A 19,836-nucleotide genomic window follows, 5' to 3' on the forward strand; every position below is an offset into this window, starting at 1 on the left:
CTGTAGATCTGCCCATCTGGTGCCCTCAGACAGCTACGTTAACTAGGACACTCAGCCCAGAGACTGCACCCTCACAGGGCTTTGTGGTCGGGCCCCAGGCAGAAGCCCAGCTTGGCTACTGACTCACTGAGTAAGCTTGGATGAGCCCCTTCATCTTACTGAGCCTCAGATTCCTCTGGCAGGAGGAGCATGGAGTTGCTGCAAGCTCAGAGGTCAGGGGCCCTGCCTCAAGCAGGCAGGCCTTGGAGAAGGCAGTTCCTATCCCACCCCATCTCTGTTCTAGTACCAGCTTTAGTTAACAGGTCAGACCCCTTCCTCTTCGTCCTTGCTACCTTCAGCCTGGGTTCCTTTGCTCCCTCCTCTGCTGTGCTCTACATCTTCAATGTATAGCAGCCCTTTGATGGACAGGGGTTTGGGAGGCTCAGCAGACCGTCAAGAGGAATCACATGATATTTTTGAAAAAGAAAATTCATCTCTCCTTTCCCTCCCTAGCCTAATTCAGGCTCTTCTCATGTCTTCTCTGAACAATTACAGCAGTATCAAGTGGGTTTCCTTGATTTAGAATTATCTTTTAGAGAAAACACAATTTGTCCAAGAAAACAAGTTCAAGGATGCTCCACACACTGCAGTTAGTGATTTTATTCTAGGAAATGCTCAGTCTCTGGATACAGGCGGTACTTACAAGGAATGACCTAGATTCAATTATTCTGAGGCAGAGATGTCCACACTGTATTTTTAAGTGGAAAAAAAAAAGTAAGAATGTGGCAAATTAATATGATCACATCCACAACTGGTATGTGTATGTGTGAATGCACGTGTGTACATGTGTGCATGAGTGTATACATACAGATGTATAGTAACAGTAGTAACTGCTCAGTTTGGGAAGGAAAAGGAACACTTGCTTAATCTCTGCATTTTTCTAAGAATTTGCTCATGTTATTCATCTAATTAAAAATAATTTAAACCGAAATACATTGAGGGCTATACCATGTTCACAGATTGAAAGACGAAATGTTTAAAGAGTTAGTTCTTCCTTACACTGATTCACAAATTAAATGTATTGTCAATTAAGATCATAACCCTCTTGTATATGTGGAGAAATAGATAAACTGGTTCTATGAGAAATAAAAAGAACAAGTATCGCCAAAATACTTTTGAAGAGAAACAGGTGGAAAGACTTGCTGTATCAGCTGTCAAGATTTATGATAAAGCTACAGTAATTAGGCGGAGAAGGCAATGGCACCCCACTCCAGTACTCTTGCCTGGAAAATCCCATGGACCGAGGAGCCTGGTAGGCTACAGTCCATGGGGTCGCTAAGAGTCAGATACAACTGAGCGACTTCACTTTCACTTTTCACTTTCATGCATTGGAGGAGGAAATGGCAACCCACTCCAGCGTTCTTGCCTGGAGAATCCCAGGGACGGGGGAGCCTGGTGGGCTGCCGTCTATGGGGTCGCACAGAGTCGGACACGACTGAAGCGACTTAGCAGTAGCAGTACAGTAATTAAGATAGGGTAATATAACTGCAAAGTTTGATAAGCAGGCCAAAGCATGAGAGAGCCCTAATACAGATCCACACATATATGGACTCTTAACATATGATGGTGTTACAGCGTGGTAGGGAAAGGATAGTCATTTTAATAAAAGGTGCTGCATCAATTGATATCTATCTGGAGAAAAGGGAAACTTGGCTCTTATTACATACCATAATTAAAAATAAATCCAGCTGGACTGTAGATCTAAGTGTAAAAGGTAAAACAATAAAGCCTCCAGGAGACAAGGAAAGGAATATCTTTATAAACTTGGGATAGCGAAAGGTTTTTCAAAACAGGACAGCTCAGAAAAGGGGGAGATTTCCCTGGTGGTCCAGTGGTTGAGATGTGGGCCTTCATTCACCACTGTGGCCCCAGGTTTAATACCTGGTCGGGGAACTAAGATCCTACAAGTCACACAGTGTGGCAAAAAAACAAAACAAAACCCAAAACAAATCCAAAACAGCCAAACCAAAATATGCCAAAAAAGCACAAATCAGGATGGAAAAGGTTGATAAATTTATACATTTAAATTAAGATATTTTATTCATATAAAGACATCATTAACAGGGTGAAATGGGCAAGGAAAGTGGGAGAAGATACTTGCAACAAACACAACCAAAGATGAACTCATATTCAGATATGAAAACAGCTCCCAGGCTTCTCTGGTGGTTCGGTGGTAAAGCGTCCACCTGCCAATGCAGGAGACACAGGTTTGATCCCTAGTCCAGGAAGATCCCACATGCTGCAGAGTAACTAAGCCTGAGGGCCTCAACTATTGAGCCTGTGCCCTGGATCCCGGGAACCACAACTACTGAAACCCAAGCGCCCTGCAGCCCAGGCTCCACAACAAGAGAAACCACCGCAGTGAGAAACCCGCGAACCACAGCTAGAGTCGTCCCTGCTGAAAGCAACTAGAGGAAACTGCACAGCCACGAGGGCCCGGCATAGCCAACGAATACAGAAGACATAAATAAATAAAATGATAAAAACGACGCCCACAAATCAGTAAGAGAAGGACAGACTATGCAATAGAATAATGGACAAGAGATTGGAACTGACCCTCAACAAAATAAGCCAGTAAGCATCTGAATCGGTGGCCACCCTCTTTAGTCCTTTAAAACCAAAAAGATTCTGCTATACAGCGCCACATTGACTAAAACAAAAACAAAACAACCCTGACCACATCAAATGTTGGTGATGATGTAGCGCAAGTAGAACCCTTAGTCCCTGCTGGGGGAACACGAAGTGCCCCCATCCTTTCACAGTCTGTTCGGAAACTGGATCCTATTGAAGTTGAATGCCTGCATAGCCTATGATCTGGCAATTATACTCCTGAGTATATACCCCTCAAAAAATGCACGTGTGAATGCATCAAGAAGCTGGTGTAAGAACATTACTAGTAGTATTATTTGTAATAATCTTAAACTGGAAATAACACAAGTGCCCATCGCAGTAGAATGGTGGGAGAGTCATGTGGTAAGATGCTATGCAGCAATACAAATGAATGAATGATGGTCATGGACAACCACATGGAGAATCTCTCAAACTAATTGTGAGCAAAAGAAGAAAGACACAAAGTACCTACTCTACAATTCCATATAGATTTTCTCTAAAAGCAAGTAAACTTTGGCGAGTTAGAAATCAGGGTATTAGATCCCCTTGGGAACGTAGAGAGATGACGAGGGCATGAGGGAGCTTCTTGGGTGCTGGCAGTGCTTTTCTTGACCTGCAGGGCCTGTAGGGGTTACATGTGTGTGTTCACCTTGCAATGATTCATCCCTTGAATACATTTATGTTTTGTGTGTTTGTTTGAATGGGTGTTGTACTTCACATTAAAAAGTTAAAAATGTTTAATGAATTAAAAAAGAAATGAAATCCTGGTTCAACTTTGGTTAAATACAGGAAGCCTCCACATTGCCACCCCTTTGGAGATCATCCTGGTTCTCAGCAATAGTGGGTTCCTTTCCAGCCCTGAGCTTTGGATGCTCCCTGTGGGCCCTGGTTCTGGGCCCTGATCGAGCCTCTCCACCCTGTGAGGCTTACCCAGTCCTGTCTGGGAGAAATGGCCAGATCTGCTCTACCTCCCTGGAAGGGGCCCTCTGAAAGCAAGCAGGCCACACGCTGACCCTTGCTGAGGGCCTAAATGATGCCTCAGAACGTCCTATGAGACTCAGATTAATTCACGTCTCCCATTGCCTACAAATGTGAAGTGAGCCTTTGCACCCAGACCCTGCTAAAACCTGTGCTTTTTGCACCTACTGGATTGAGGCAGGTTGGGGCTTCACCCAGAGGGAAGAACACTGGGATCCTGCCTTGACAGTAGCTGAATCTGTCTCCAGAAATTGAGGGACACTGATGGGGGTGGTGGCCAACACAGGCACCAGTGTCCATATGATGTCCCAAGGTCCCAGGATACCCTCTGTCCCTGAAGCCAAGGCTGCCTGGGGTGGAGATGGAAGAAGGGCATCCCCAGCCTGCTCCTCAGGGAGCCAGAAGTGCCCAGGTCTCCCTGTGTTGGGACAGGTGGGCATGCAGCCTGCCTAGCACAGTGAGAAAACTGCTGGCCTGATCCCATTGCTGCTTCACCAGCTTCTCCTTCAGTAGGTCCTGCTCAAGGTAGGGGTGGAGCGAGAGAGGCCCTGGGCAGGGAAGAACCTGCTGGATGCTAGGGTCCGGGTACCTTAGTCTATGTGTGTGCGGGTGGGGAGGGCTGAGATCATCACGGCTGTGGTTCCTGAGGTTTGGAGCAGCTTTCTTCCCGCCCTGCTTCAACTTAGAGGCAAAGTCTAAGGCTTGGGATTCAAGGCCTCTTATAAGCCACCCCCTTATGCCCATCAACCCCGCCCTTCCCCTCCAGCACTCTTATCTCCCCCTTCACATCTCTACTCAGGCTGAACTATTAATATCTGCAGAGAACCTCTCCCCCATTTCCACTACCTAATCTTTGATCTTTTATAGTCCACTCAGTAATTTGTAGTCTAAGGGACTGCAAGGAGATCAAACCACTCAGTCCTAAAGAAAATCAATCCGGAATGTTCATCGGAAGGACTGATGCTGAAGCTGAAGCTCTAATACTTTAGCCACCTGATGCGAAGAACTAATTTATTGGAAAAGACCCTGATACTGGGAAAGATTGACGGCAGGAGAAGGGGACAACGGAGGATTAGATGGTTGGATGGCATCACCGACTTGATGGACATGGGTTCAAAGCTCTGGGAGATGGTGAAGGACAGGGAAGCCTGGCGTGCTGCAATCCATGGGGTCGAAAAGAGTTGGACATGACTGAGTGAATGAACAACAACAACAGTAATTTGTAATTGCATGAGGACTGCTAGTGTGTGTGCGCCTGAGTGTGCATGTGTGTGCACCTGTGCACGTGTGCGCGGAGGGAGTCCTGGGGAAGGGGCTGTGGCCCCGGCCTACCCCACGGGTCTAATCAGCTCCTCTTCTTATTGGGCTCACTCTTTCTAATGCCCTATTACCTCTCACTCAGGAGTCTTGGGGGTGAACAAAGCTCTATTATTAACACCCCTCCTTGACAAAGAAAGAGAGATGAGGTCTAGAGGAAGGGAAAAAAAGAGATGGAGAAGGACAGTGTGGCTCCTGCTGAAGTGGGGGGAGCCTTACATCAGCCACATGGCCGATGGGTTCTTGGGGGCTCCATCCCTCGGAGGTTAGCCCTACTGAGCTTCCACAGGCCCCGCCACCACCCCTAGCCAAATCTCCCCTGGATGGGTGGAGAGGGACCTGGCCCTGGATCACCTGCCCTCAGGCTCTACTCTTGCTGGCTCCCTCTGTCCCAGGGGACCCAGAGGGGCGGCAACCTCCCTTCCTCTCCAACTCCACTCACCCCCACAGCTGAGCCCTGCTTCTAGACAGCAGCCCTGACCTCTCCCCACAGACTGGGCTGGGCTCCCGGCTCAGGGCCACATTCTGCGTCACAGTGCAGCCTTGAGAAAACCCAGGACACCACGACCCAGATTCCTGTGGTGCGCCGGCCCTCCGTGCCCCCTCCCCCTCCAGCTCCCAGGCTGCTCTGCTGTGGGGGTCGTGGGCAGGACGTCAGCCTCACTCCTATCTCTCTGGGCCTGCACATGCTCTAGCGACAAGGACTCTACCTGTGCCTGACCCTGAGTTCCCACTGTACCCCCTTCACACACTGGGACCCCAGCTCCCTGAGCAGCTGATGGGAGAAGCACCAGGTGGCCCTGGGTTCATAACTCCCCTGCTATAGGGTGTTGGTGGCGTTTGCTGCATGCACCTCCTCTCTGGCTTTGGAAGGGTAGTAACTATGCTCTGAGCCTCAGTGTCCTCATCTGTGGAATGGGAAAATAGTCTCATCTCAAGCGGTGGCTGTGGAGTCAGGAAGTGTGATGAGGGCCTGCCTGGCTCTGGTATATAGGCTGCCTGTAGACACCACGGAGAAGGCAATAGCACCCCACTCCAGTACTCTTGCCTGGAAAATCCCATGGACCGAGGAGCCTGGTAGGCTCCAGTCCATGGGGTCGCTAAGAGTCGGGCACGACTGAGAGACTTCACTTTCACTTTTCACTTTCATGCACTGGAGAAGGAAATGGCAACCCACTCCAGTATTCTTGCCTGGAGAATCCTAGGAACAGGGGAGCCTAGTGGGCTGCCGTCTATGGGGTCGCACAGAGTCGGACACGACTGAAGCGACTTAGCAGCAGTAGCAGCAGCAGTAGACACCACATCCCATCTTCGTTTCTTTGGCCACCTTGGCTTGTGGGATCTCAGTTCCCTGACCAGGGATTGAACCTGGGCCACAGCAGTGAAAGCCTGGGATCCTAACCACTAGGCCACTAGGGAACTCCCTCTACCTCCCATCTTTGTACCACTTTTGATAACCTACAAACTGGATACAAAGTAGAAATCACCTTACACATATAAAGAGCGGGTGAGACAATGAGGAATTATTGGACATAGATTAAAAAAAAGTATCTGTGTGATAGCCTTGAGTACCAAGTCCAGAAGGTATGATTATCAGGCTGCTCCCATTTTACAGAAGTTGAGGCCCAGCATCCACCTCAGCCTCCCTCACCTTTAATAAAGAAGGAGGGGCGGTGGCGATCTTTCACAAAAGCCTGAAGAGGGCAATGCTTGCCCCTCTCCCCCACAAAGAACTTTCTTACGGTGGAATCAGAGGCACTTCAGCCACTTGAGGATGTTCAAATATCCCTGTGGCCACAACCAACTATGTTGACCAAAGTGAAAGTGAAAGTCGCTCAGCTGTGTCCGACTCTTTGTGACCCCATGGACTATATAGTCCATGGAATTCTCCCGGCCAGAATACTGGAGCTGGTAGCCTATCCCTTCTCCGGCGAGTCTTCCTGACCCAGGAATCAAATGGGTCTCCTATGTTGCAGGCAGATTCTTTACCAACTGAGCTATCAGGAAAGCCCAGGTACGCCTTATACCTTCACTGTTCAGATGGGGAAACAGAGGCTAGAAGGCGGCAGTGTGCCCAAGGTCACAGAAACTCAGTTATAAAGCCTTGACTGGAAGCAGCTCAGTAAACACCCAGTCAACCAGTACTTGCTGTGTGCCACATGTGAGCTATGCTGGGGCCTCGGAGCCCAGAGGAGTCCAGACTGTTCCAGGCTGTGGTGGGCTCCCCTCTACACTGAGGAGGTGGCAGGAAGTGCCTGTGACAGAGGGAAACTCAGAGGAGGCTCTCAACCCAGCCTCGGGGCAGGATGGGGCAGGAAGGCTTCTTGGAGGAAGTGATCATCTGAGTTGACTCTTGGGAATGAGCTCTCTGGAGGTGGAGAGAGGGCTCTCCGGGCAAAGGAATGTACACTGCTCAGTCGATCAGTCGTGCCTGACTCTTTGGAACCCCATGGACTGTAGCCTGCCAGCCTTCTCTGTCCACTGGATTCTCTACGCAAGAATACTGGAGTGGTTGCCCTTTCCTCTTTCAGGGGATCTTCCTGACCCTGGAGATGCAGAGTCTCCTGCATCTCTTGCATTGGCAGGTGGGTTCTTTACCATGGAGCCACCTGGGGAGCCCCTGGGCAGAGGAGACGCTGTGGCAAAGACAAGGAGGTGAGATTAGGAACAAAGCACATGAGAGCAGGATGCAGGGAGGAGAAATAGGGGTTCAGCTGGAGAGGTAGTCGGGCAGACAGAAGACGGCCTTGAAGGCCAGTCTCAGGGCCTCGGACTCTGTTCTGAAGGCCATGGAAGGGCCTAAGCTGTGGGGCGGGGGGTGCCTGTGGCAAGACCTCTCAGGATGCTGAGCCCAGAAGACAAATCAGGAGAATGAAGGCTGAGAACAGCGAGTCAGGTGAACTCGTTGGGACCTGTATCGGGGGAGGCAGTGGGTCTTCAGGGGAGGAGGTGCGTGCATGGAGTACGGAGGCTGAGGAGTTGGCCTGAGGTGCGGCCCAGGCTGGGTGGGAGGGACCTGTGTGGCCTCCAGGTGAAGGTGGTCACAAGCAGCTGATGGTGGTAAGCTAAAGAATCTCAGCTGGAGATAAAGGGGTGGGAAGACAGTCTCCCAGATGTGATGGAAACCTTGAAGGGAGGAGATTTCCAGAGTCAGAGGAAGTGTAGGGTGGGGAGAGGGGTTCAAGGACAAAGGAAAAGGGTGGTGGTGGGACAGCCTTCAAATTCAGGGAAATTGCCAGAGGGGTGGGAGGAAAAGGGTGGGTGCAGCTCTGGTCAAGGCCACAGAGCTTAAGAAAGGAGGGGAGATAGCCTTCTGCTCTGGACAATGGCACATGCAGTAATATAGACCAACTTTCCCTGTAGATAAGCTGCAAAGCTGGATACAAAGTAGAAATCGCCTTCTGAAACATATAAAGGACTGGTGTGACAGTGAGGAATTAATGGACATAGGTAAGAGAGGAGGTTGGGGTGGGGTGAGGAACCCATACAGTAGAATACTTTACAACAATGTAGAAGAGGACCCACAGCACCCAGCAACCATACAGATGCCTCTCACACATAAAGCTGAGCAAATGAACCGTACACAAAATAAAACATACACGGCGCGATGCTCTTTATAGAAAGTTAAAAGCAGGGACTATTAGGTCATAGTGCTTAGGGAGGTGTTGATAGTATAAAGAGATAAAGCAAATGGGGCTTCTCTGGTGGTCCCGTGGCTGACTGAGCTCCCAGTGCAGGGGCTTGGGTTTGATCCCTGATCAGGGAACCAGATCTCATGTGCGGCCAACTAGAAATCCTCATCCTCCAGAAAACCCCGCCTCCATCCCTAGGTCTCTTTTCCACCCTGTATCCTCAGCTAAGGATGCCACATGCCACAACTAAGACCCAGCGCAGCCAAATAAATAAATAAAAAAAGAAGCAGCAGCAGCAGCAGAGTATAAGACACGAGCGGGTCCAGGGATCATGTCGAGGAGATGAGCAGCACCAGGGACTTGGGGTGCTGGCGATGTTCCATTTCCAGACCTGAGTGCTGGTTTCATGGATGTTTACTTTAAGATAATTTGGTTGTGTTTAATTTTTCTGTTCAGCACAACTGTCTCCATAGGGGTTGTAGTTCACAATTTAAAAGGGTTTTGATAAAAGGTGAGGTTTACTAGCTTCCCAATCTGCAGAGGAAGCCTCTAGGTGTGACCTAAGGAAATGGCCCCTGGTGACCTTGGTCAGCACTCTGGGTGCCAGGAGGAGGGTATGCGGGAGGAGGACAGAGGATGAGAAAGGACAGAGGTAGCTGGGGATACCGGGGGGAAGAGAGACCTGGGGATGGAGAAGGGGTTTTCTGGAGGATGAGGAGACACGCAGGGAGAGGTGTTTAGGGGTCATGGATTGGAGCAGAGGGATTGAGGGCATTGGCGGGGGCTTCATGCTCCAAGGGGAAGGAAGAATCCTGGGGTGTCTGGGTCAAAGGTGGCATGGGTGACAGGGCTCTGCAGGGGGTGGAGTGGGTGCAGAGGGTGGGTGGGGAGGCCCATCCAGGGGGGTGGGTTTGCAGGGTTGGGCATGCACCCTTCCAACTTTGCCCTTCCTTGGGGAAGCACGCGACATCTGGGTCCCCAGGCCTCAGGGATCCCTGACTGGCAGGCTACTTGCAGTGCGGTCTGCCTTTGCAGCCGGCAGAGGGCACTCGCCTTCCGCAGATGCTCTGGCTTCGGCCTGCAGTGAGAAGTATGGCCTGAGTGGGCCCCGTGCTCTTGGGGAGCATGTCTGGGGGTGCTGTCCAGCCCCAGGCACACATGTTCTTCCTCCAGGCAGTCCAACCTGCCATCTCACACCTCCTGCCCCAGAACTCTTTATCTAGGAGATTCTGCTGAGAACTACCCATGGAGGCCAGAGAGGTGCAGTAATTTACCTGAGCTCACACAGCAAATCCTGATCCTCAGCTGGGACTTCTGTCCTGAGCGAGCCCCAGGGAAGATGATGGGGTGAGTAGGGAGAGATGGGACTTGGGACAAGAGCCATTTCAAAGCACTGAAGTGACCCTGACGGAAGTAATACATACATAGCTGACCACTGTGCCAAAGGAACAGTTGAGAGGGACTAGGATGCAGGGCTTCCCTGGTGGCTCAGAGGGTAAAGCTTCTGCCTACAATGTGGGAGACCTGGGTTCGATTCCTGGGTCGGGAAGATCCCCTGGAGAAGGAAATGGCAACCCACTCCAGTATTCTTGCCTGGAAAATCCCATGGTCTGAGAAGCCTGGTAGGCTACCGGCCATGGGGTCACAAAGAGTCGGACACGACCGAGCGACTTCACTTCATAACTTCATAACACCACCCCCTCACGCACGCACCCCGCACATACCCCAAAGCCTAAATCTTTACAAGTCCTCTATCCACCCAGGAAGGTACACAAAGCCCAGGTTGACCTGTAAGGGTCACGGAGCCTCATGACAACAGTTCCCCTTTGTTGAACGTCTGTCACTGGCCAGGCCCTTTATATACTTTTTCTCTGATCTGAGCAATGAGTCTGCGAGGGAGGCATTTCCAGACCCAATTTGCTGAGGAGGAAGCTGAGGCCCAGAGTGGGAGGAGCTGAGTGATGTGTTCAAAGTTGCCCTGCTCACAGGGGCAGAGCTGCAGTTCTACCTGGGTCGCTCTGGGCATTGTTGAGGGAGGCTGCTGTGGAGCCCAGGAAGCCAAGCCTGGGGTGGGGTTACTGAGCTGCTGTCTCCAAGGGGACAGGATGAACTGCCACCCTGCCCTTGACCTTCTCCATTCTCCAAGGACTGGGGCTATCTCTTAGGCAACGTGTCTGCCTGGGGGTGGGTGTGTGCACATTCCCTTCAAGCAAGGTGTTTTTGGAGCCCTTAGAAGCTGCTTTTTTGAGTCAGAGACAGAAAGATTCATTCCTACCCACACACCCCCTTAACCTGGTCTGGCCAGGCCTTGGTGTTCCTGGACTCCTACACAAGCAAGGAGGGCCCATTTCTATTCCCTCATAATCCCTCTGCCTTTGTGTGTGTGTGTGTGTGTGTGTTCAGTCGTGTCTGACTCTTCATGACCCCGTGGACTGTAGCTTGCCAGGTTCCTCTGCCCATGGGATTCTGCAGGCCAGAATACTGGAGTGGGTGGCCATTTCCTCCTCCAGCAGACCTCCCCAACCCAGGGATCAAACCCGTGTCTCTTGCATCTCTTGTATTGACAGGCAGGTTTTTTACCATTAGGACTACTTGGGAAGCCCCCGGTCCCTGAGAAACCAGCTAAGAATGTAGGTATATCCACCCTCCCCTCAGGGATTCCCTCTGCCCAGAAGGGCACAAGGACGGGCAGCCTCCTCCACTGCTCCTGGCTGACTGGTCTGATCTCTGGAGCCTTCTGCAGGCAAGCCTCATGGTTCTCCGCTTCTCTTATGCTTAGTCTTTCTTTGTGCTACCTCCATACACAGCCTACCTCTCTGATCAATGAAAGAGGGCTAAAAAGGCTGTGTTCCTCCTCTTACTGAATCTAATCTCCCTCCCCATATAACTGGCTGAGCCTCAGAGACTTTGCAGAATGGCACATTGCAAAGTTCTGGGACTTCTCAGGCCAGGTCATCAGATCTTCATAGCGTCCCCCCTTCCTCCTGGAAACCCTGCTGTTCCCCCAGAGAAGAGTGTCCACTACCCTGAGGTGGCCTCGCTGTGAGGAAGCCCAAACTAAGTGTGTGGGAGAGAGATGCCTGCCTGGCCCCAGCCTCCCTGGGCTGGGAAGTCATGGCGGCTGGGAACCCACATATCATGGATTGAGACCAGGCCTCCCTGTTGTGCCTTGGCCTAGCTCCTGACCCACAAAACTGAGAATGATAAAAGAAGACATTACTGCTTTAAATCCAGGATGCTTATTATGCAGCAAGAGGTAACTGGAACCTTCTCCCTGGCCTCTGGAGCCCTCCAATGGTTCCACGTGCCTGCATAATAAACTTCCAACTCAATTTCAGGGCCATCTGTCACAGCACAACTATATCACCTGGCCACCAAGTTCACAGGCCAGCCTTCCTGGGCTCCTCCCTACCTCTGAAATCTTACTGCTCTGTCTAGAAGCCATCCTTGACCTCCACCCCCACTCTAGCTTGGCACTCCTTATCCCACCAGTCTCTGCTTAGCTCCTAGAAAGTGTTAGTTGTTCGGTCATGTCTGACTCTTTGTGACCCCATGGTCTGTCCATGGGATTTCCCAGGCAAGAATACTGGAGTGGGTTCCCATTCCCTTCTCCAGGGGATCTTCCCAATCCAGGGATCGAACCTGGGTCTCCGGCACTGCAGGCAGATTCTTTACAGTGTGAACTACCAAGGAAGCCCTTAGCTTGTGGCAGATCCTGACTTATGGAAGGACCTCTCCTCCTCTCCACAACCTCTGGTTGCCATTCTGAATTGGGGAAGTAGGGTCAGGAAGACCCCCCAGCCCCGGACTGGTGGCCAAGGACCCTGCCAGATGTGTCATCATTTGATGGACAGAGCTCCTATAGGTCCCCTCAGGATGTCTGAGAGGTCACTCTTGGCTAATCTGTAGCTTTAAGGGGAAATTAACCACATTTCTTTAAAATGGAAACACTCAGTTCGTACCGATTGGTGTGGTTTCTGTAGTTCCTGAGATCGGAAGTCTGAGCAAGAGCTCAGTTCAGGGGAGCTGTCTCAGGGAGGCAGAGGAGAGGAGGTCAGGTTGTGCCTGACCACAGCAGTCAACAGCAATTCTGAGACGCTGGACCTGATCTGTGTGATTATTTATAGTGTTTTTGTGGTCTTGAACTTTTGCATATGAATCAAAAGTTTTTTCTATCATGAGCATAAGCCTATGCAGAACTTCAAAATTAATCCAATTGTTGGGTTTATGGTCAATTACCAATATGACCAGTACTTCTTGGTGGATTTCTCCTCTCTGAGGCTCTAATTGGATAGCCCTTAGGAAATTTATTCTAGACGAAAGAAGTTGTAGTTCTGTCTGAGTCACTATTGATCTTACTAGATGGAACCCACTTGGCCAATCAATCATACTGGCTCTAAGCAAGATCTTTAAATTTACTCAGGCTCAATCAGAGAAATGACCTAAATTTCAATCAAAGAATACAACTTCTCGATTATTAGGAGGGACCACCCGCTCAGTTATGGGATGGATTTATACAGCTTACATCAGGCTATTATGGCTTAAATTGAAGGGACCCTCCTCCCCTTATGTCAGGAACAGTTAAATCATACTAAGGATAATCAGCCTAATAACACTAGGAAATTGGGGCTGGGTGCCTTACGAACAGGGCCAAGACATCATTGCCCTTAAAGATAGAGATGGATACTAAACAGATTGGGTCAGCTGCCCAGGGATGTACTGGGCAGCATCTAATGGAAGTTCTTGGCTTAAATTCTTACTTATGACCTTATAAAGCCTACTAGTTACACTGGAGGAGGAAATGGCAACCTACTCAAGTATTCTTGCCTGAAGAATTCCACGGCCAGAGGAGCCTGGTGGGCTACAGTCCATGAGGTCTCAAAGAGTCAGACACAACTGAGCAACTAACAGTCACTCACATTATATTCTGCCTATTTTACAAGATTATTATTTCTTGTATTCTCCAATGTGTGACAGCTACTGATAAAAATGAAGGCTGGGTGACTTGAAATGACCGACCAGATAAATAGTTCTACATAAGATCAATGATTGCAATAGTGTAATTGCAGATATGGGAAGAAGCAAAAGAGGGAATCTTCTCCTAGACCATAACAGATTAGACATGTCCAGAGACTTTGGGCTGCGTTTAACAGGGTCTAGTCCAGTAATAATCCACTGAGGGCCTAGCAATGGAACCCCTGCCCGACGCAGCAACGAGCCTTTCTACTAAAAATTGGTCATGCAGCGCCTCCCAAACCTTGGTTGAATTTATAAATATTTTCCCTCATCCAGTTCCATGTATAGTATACCCTGAAAGAAATTCAGGGCAAAAATCAGGAACGAGGCACTCTGTGCTCTGGGGAAAACGGCAGAATAAGCCTTCAGATAGTTAGGTTTATTTTCAGGAGAAAATTGCATGAATCCAGAATTTTGCATCTTCCCCTACTTAGAAAAGCACTAAAACCATTAACTGAGATATCTGTTCCTTGTAACTAAGAGCAGCCTTCTACCGAGATGTGTGCTTCATGGCTAACCCCTTTCTCCACAGTCACATATGTGCTTGCGGACCTCCCCCACTACCTCTCTGAAGGAGTTCCATCAGAGCTACGAGAGAGGCTGTCTCCTGAGCTATTGTCCTAAGACCCCACAGAAAACTGAACTCCCAGATCTCAGGTTGTGCAATTTTTTTTTCCAGTTGGTGCCTCCACCCGACACCTCCACACCTCAGAAGTCAGCTGAGCCTCCCAAACACAAGCAAATCTGTGCAAATTGCAGTTTAAAACAGGTTCCCTGAGGGGGAGGCAGTTGCGTCTTTGTTCAGCCCAAGGTTACAGCAATGAAACAAAAGGAGTGAAATTTCCTTTCCTCTGTTCTTTCTTTTCCTTCCAGCAGCAGCAGAGATGGCGCCTGGAAAGCTTTTGTGTTCAGCACACTGAAGCTTTGAGGGGTGGTGGCAAGGCCTTGGTTGCTGACCCCAAGCGCTGCCTAAGTGGCCCCTGCCGAGCCAGGCTGGCTAATTGAGCAGGGCCTGGACAATGGAGGATGGGTAGGGCTGGCTTAGGGGAGGGGCTTCTTGGAGGATGCTTTCTCCCATTCCCATTTCCCTTCCCAGGCCTCCCTGTGGACCTTCAAGGCTCCACTCTGGACCCTCTTCCTCCAGGAAGATCTCCTGGGCCACCTCCATTACACCTCCTCAGGTTTGGAGATCAAAGACCTGCCTCTCCTACACTCAGCTTGGGGTTGGTCTTTGACCTCAGCCCAGGGAAGTCGAGGGCCAGGCACTCATGGCATTGGTGAGCAGACAGATCCCTTCCCTGGCTTTACAGGTTCTGCTTACTCTCCCATAACAGACCCCTTCTCCTGTGCTCATGTCCTGCCAGCCTCCTCCCTAGTTAGAGCTTTGCTGTCCCTGAGTGCTCCATGTGGGGTGTGAGGAGAGCCCTGGTTGGAGTCCACAATTTTGGGTTTTAATCTAGCCTCTGCTCAAATCAGTTGTGTGACCCTAAGCAAGGCCCTGACCTGCTCCAGGTCTCCTGATCTGCGGGCTAGAGATATGCTCCCTCGTGGGCCTGCTCTGGGTTCTTGCCACGAAGAAAGAACAAAGGCTTTGGCTCCTGGAGTCTGAATGAGAAAGGTGTTCCTATCCCAGGCAAGGCAGGCCCCTTGGCCTAAGGCTGATTCCCCTCCTTTTGGATGACCCCTTCTGCCTCTGATGCTGGGTAAGATGGAAGGCAAAAGGAGAAGCAGGCAGCAGAGGACAAGAAGGTTGAATGGCATCACTGACTCAATGGGCATGAATTTGAGCAAATTACAGGAGATAGTGAAGGACAGGGGAGGCTGGCATGCTGCAGTCCATAGGGTTGCAAAGAGTCTGACATGACTTAATGACTAAATAATCTGCTTTGCTCTTCACCCTCACTGGCCCTTATGAGCTCTGGCCCTATCAACAAGACCTCCTGGCCTGACTTCCCCAGGCTAGCCCAGCCCCAGTCACTTTCTAGGATATAGGGCTGGACCTCCAAGAGACCAGAGCCAAGCCCCGTGTTAGCAGGATGCAGTGGTCACTTTCAGAGGTGTTCCCAGAAGTCGTTCTCTCTTCCCTTTCTGGGTTCCCAGGTGTGGGCTCGGGTAGCCTGGGCTGGGCCTGGGAGCTCCACAGAGGTTCCAATGACCACAGGCATCCAGTGGCCAGTGGCTGCGGGCCTGATCTTCTAGTCCTCCCTCTACCTTGCTCTAGGAATACCTTTATTGGTTGCCAGGCAACACACCTCAACACACCTGGCTGCTAGGTGAGCCAACCCATCCTCCCAGAACCAGCGGTATGGGGGCAGACTTACAGAGTGGCTGTCCAGGAGGCCTGGGGCAGCCTGGGGGGCTGGAGGGGCTGGAGACTCTGGCTCCTCCATCTTTCCTGTTAGCAGTTCTGTTCCCCAGGATGGGCCCCCGGAGACCGTTGCTACAACAAGTACCTGCCTGGTGACTGAGCCCTGCCCTGCGCTGGAAGCAGGCAGGCCCAGGGGACCACTCCCACTTTGTTCCAGGGTGAGGGCATCGGGGTGGGGTGGCTGGAATCAGGCTAGGCTCATTCCTTAGCCAGGGAACTTCAAGGAGATGGCAGGACCTGGAAGGGCTGTGGAGCCAGGAGACCAGGAAACAGGCAAGACCCTGAAGGGCTCCGACCTTCTGTCTCCCCAACACTAGTCTCAGTACCCCCGCCCCGACCTGCCCTCTATGTAGACCTCAGTCTCCCGTTAGTCTCGCCCTCCATCCCCACTGTCTCTGCCTTTTGGTTACCTCGCACCCTAGTCTTCCCCTCTCCTCTTCCCTTTAGCCTCCTCCTATTTCTAGCCCTCAGGCTCCCTTCTCTCTGGCCCTTGAACCCCCAGCAATCCTCTGCAGTGGTCCAGGCCGGGCTCACTTTTCTCCTGCAGCTGCACACCGAGGCCTAGGGCCCCAACCCTACCCCCCGGGCCTTCCCATCTCCGCTGTCCTGATAGTCTGAACAAATTCCTTTCCTGTTAGTTCAGTGGAGACAACATGGGTGGATGTCTTTAAAAGGAACTCCCTGGGAAGCAAATGGAAAACAAACCCAAACAAGGCAGCCCACCACCTAGAAACGGCCTTGGTCTCTAAGGCAAAGCCATCTGCTCCAACTGCCCTTGGCCTGGGACTGCCGAGACACCCTCCTAGTGCTTGGAGTTGTCTGTCTGGCTTTGCCCCAGCTGAGCTGGGTCCAGCCTGTCTATCCCAGGCAAGCTTGGTCCCAAAGTCTCCTCTGATAGCCCCACCCCTCCATCTGCCCCTAGCAAGATGCTTACATGAAGCTGGGACTCATATATATTTGTTCATCTGTTTAGTAAATGAACGGAAGAATGACGGGGGTTCTGGGGTTTCAGTGGGGGTTCAAGAAGACAGTCCAAGACAGACAGCTTGACCTGTTTCCAAAGCTCCAGCCTGTCTAAGGCACCCCCACCCCTGACTGCTGGGTGCCAGCCCAGGGTTCTGTGTGGGTGGGGGCCCCTTGTTAGTATTGTAGGTGGGCTCTTACTCTTTTCCTTGGCAGGCCTCATTTCTCATTGAATTTACTGTGAGATCCTGTAGAATTCACTTGTTCCTCATGGGGTTTCTTCCTCTCTATCATAGGGATATGATATCATAAAGGCAGGAGTATGGAGCAGGATAAGCCCCACACAGCTCTGGGGCTCATACCTGAGCTGGCTGGGAGCCGTGGGAAGGCAGTCAGTCGGCTTTGTGTTTGCTCAGCACTGTGTTCGAGTCCCACCCTGGGCCTCAGTTTCCTCCTCTGTGAGATGGAGAGTGTGACCACACCCACCTCCCAGAGCTGCTGGGGGGCAGCGGGGCGCGTAGAGCTCTAAGCAGGGTGCCTGGGACGTGAGCAGCTCTGGAAATGTTATCATCTCCTCTGTGGGACCCCTGGGGGTTCTAACCCTTCTCTAAGGAAATGAGGCTTGTAAGGGATTTGGCCACCCTCTCTGGGCAGCACCAGCCTCTCAGATGGCATCCCAGATATGGGCCTAGACCTTCCTGATCCTGCCCCTCAGCCTCCCCGCAGGGGAAACGGGCTGCTGCCTTCTGCTGTGTCTCCCATCTCCACCCACCTCCATCCCAAGATCCTGGGGCAGAAGCCTGGGATACAGGCAAAGCCAGAGTAACACCCCCTCCCAGCCCGGCCTTCAGCTGCCCGCCCCCTCACTGAGAGGGGCCCTGGGCTCCCACGCCTGCTGCGCTGCCTATCGATTGAATCTGCTCCCATCCTCGGGCGTGCCATGAATTTTTCATCAAAGGCCTGTAGACTTTGGGAAACGCACAATTAGAAGCCCCATCAATAATGCACCATGCAGAGGCATTGCTGAGCTCAGCCAGGCCCCAGACACAGCTGTCTTCCAGTCTGCTCTGGTGGGAGGCAGGAGTGGAGCCCTCAGGGGTCCATCACTGGACCCCGTAAATGTGGGATGCTGGCAGGTGGGAAGAAGTGGGACCCAAAGACTTGAGCCTGTCCCCTTGAAGCCTTGTCTCAGTCACTGCATCCCTAGAATGGGTGCTGAGGAGCCCCCTACTCCTTAAAGCATGGTGAGGCATGGCAGAGAGTTGCTAGGGGAATTCTAGGGTTCTTTGTGGGGCTGGGGGATGTCCTTCCTCTGTGGATTCCAGGAAAGCAGGGTAGGCACCAGGCTGGGGTGGGGAGGCAGTTGAGGGAAGAAGAGAGAAGCCTGGTGGCACTGAGGCAGGGGTTATTCACCCAACTCCATGGTCAAGGTCCAGTGTGGCCCCGGCCCTGCCCTCTCCAGCCTCAAAGCCCAGCTCCCCTTCCACGAGTGCTTCTATGGTCTCAGAACCAAGGCTGGGGGAAGAACAGAGGCTCTGTTCTGTTCTCCTCTGAGCCTTTGCAGTTCTTCCACAGGCAAGATGGAGGCGCCTTCACCCTATCTCTGCAGATCCCTTCTTAAAGAGTCTCCCTCCTGACAAAGCCTTTCCACTCTCCTTGGCGAGAAGGGATGGCAGCTTCCTTTGGTGAGTTTCCAGAGCTTGAACCAGACCCGAGCGCTCACCATGGGCAGGCTGTGTTCTAAGTACTTTGTAGAGATGAATTTGATTTTACCCCTCTGGAACCCAGTGAGGCAGCTGCCACTACATCTATTCTACAGAGCGGGGCAGTGCAGCAGGAACCTGTCCCAGTGGAGGAGATGGCTCCAGAGTCCACTCTCTTGACCACCTGCCCAGACTCTGGGACTGGCTCTCCTGTCCTCAGTTGGCCTTCGGGTCCCCCGAGGCAGGGCTTATGCTCCCCACTTCCTTACTGACTAGGGCTGGGGTATTGCCATTGCAGGGCCTAGGGCTCCCCTGCTCCCAGCTCAGGGGAACTTAGAGCAGAGCCTGGAGGTCTCATAACACCCACCCTGACCTACTCCCCCCACCCTCCGGGCTCCAAGAGTGGCTCCAACATTCTGAGGCTGTCCTGAGCGCTGCCCTTCCCTGCAATAAAGCACATCAACACACGGAAGAGGAGACTGGGACTGAGGTGGTTTGTCCCACGGTTTCTGGATCGTTGCCGTATTTCTTTGGGCCCTGCCAAGCTATGGGCCTCTGCTTCAGCCTGGGAGGGGGCTTGTGGGCACCCCGGGCTCTGTGTCCCTGGACACGGGCTGTGTGGGGCCTCAGACACCAGTACCTGGAGGCCCGGCATATGCCAAGGGGGTGTGGGTCTCCATTTCTAAAAGCCTCTCCTGGCAGAAATGCCACCGTGGGTCTGAAATACACATGGAAGCCGTGAATCACACGTCCCTCCCCTTCTGCCACCCAGGCAAATCCCTGCTCCAGGTGCCCAGGCAGGATAAGCTTGGAGCTGTGGCAGGGGACTCACTATGACTCTAACACCAACATCTACACAGGGTTCTTGTGCTGGGCCTGGAGCTGGGTTGGGCTGGGGGAGGGGGGTGGGAAGCTGGGTAGAGCCCCCTCCTTGGGTGCCTCCCTGGTGGGGCACTGCACTGGGCCCTAATGAATCCATAGCCCCCTCTGAGGCCTCCAGGGTTCTATTAGCAGGCAGCCCAGGGAGAAGGCAGGGCATAGCCCCCCATCTGTGGGGGAGGCTTGAGTACCTCTCTTCTCCAACCTGGGATAAGGACACTAGGGCCTATCTATTCAACACACAAGCCCAGCAGCCCTGTTTGACCAGGCCCGTACTGCACACCAGGGACACACATGTGACCGAGGCTTGGGGCTTGTACTGTCCCCGGGG

At 51.9% G+C, this 19,836-nt stretch overlaps 1 protein-coding gene across 1 annotated transcript in view; it reads right to left on the bottom strand.

Moving 5' to 3' along the window:
• Window positions 1-16,129, bottom strand: part of CCDC33 (coiled-coil domain containing 33) — a 26,880-nt gene extending 10,751 nt beyond the window's left edge. The window contains 1 exon segment of the mRNA XM_070358630.1: window positions 15,914-16,129. Within this exon segment, the coding sequence (XP_070214731.1) occupies window positions 15,914-15,982 (69 nt within the window). The 5' untranslated portion in view covers window positions 15,983-16,129.
• Between the last annotated feature and the right edge of the window lie 3,707 nt (window positions 16,130-19,836).

This window comes from Bos mutus, chromosome 21, assembly GCF_027580195.1.
Source record: "Bos mutus isolate GX-2022 chromosome 21, NWIPB_WYAK_1.1, whole genome shotgun sequence".
NCBI classification, from domain to species: domain Eukaryota; kingdom Metazoa; phylum Chordata; class Mammalia; order Artiodactyla; family Bovidae; genus Bos; species Bos mutus.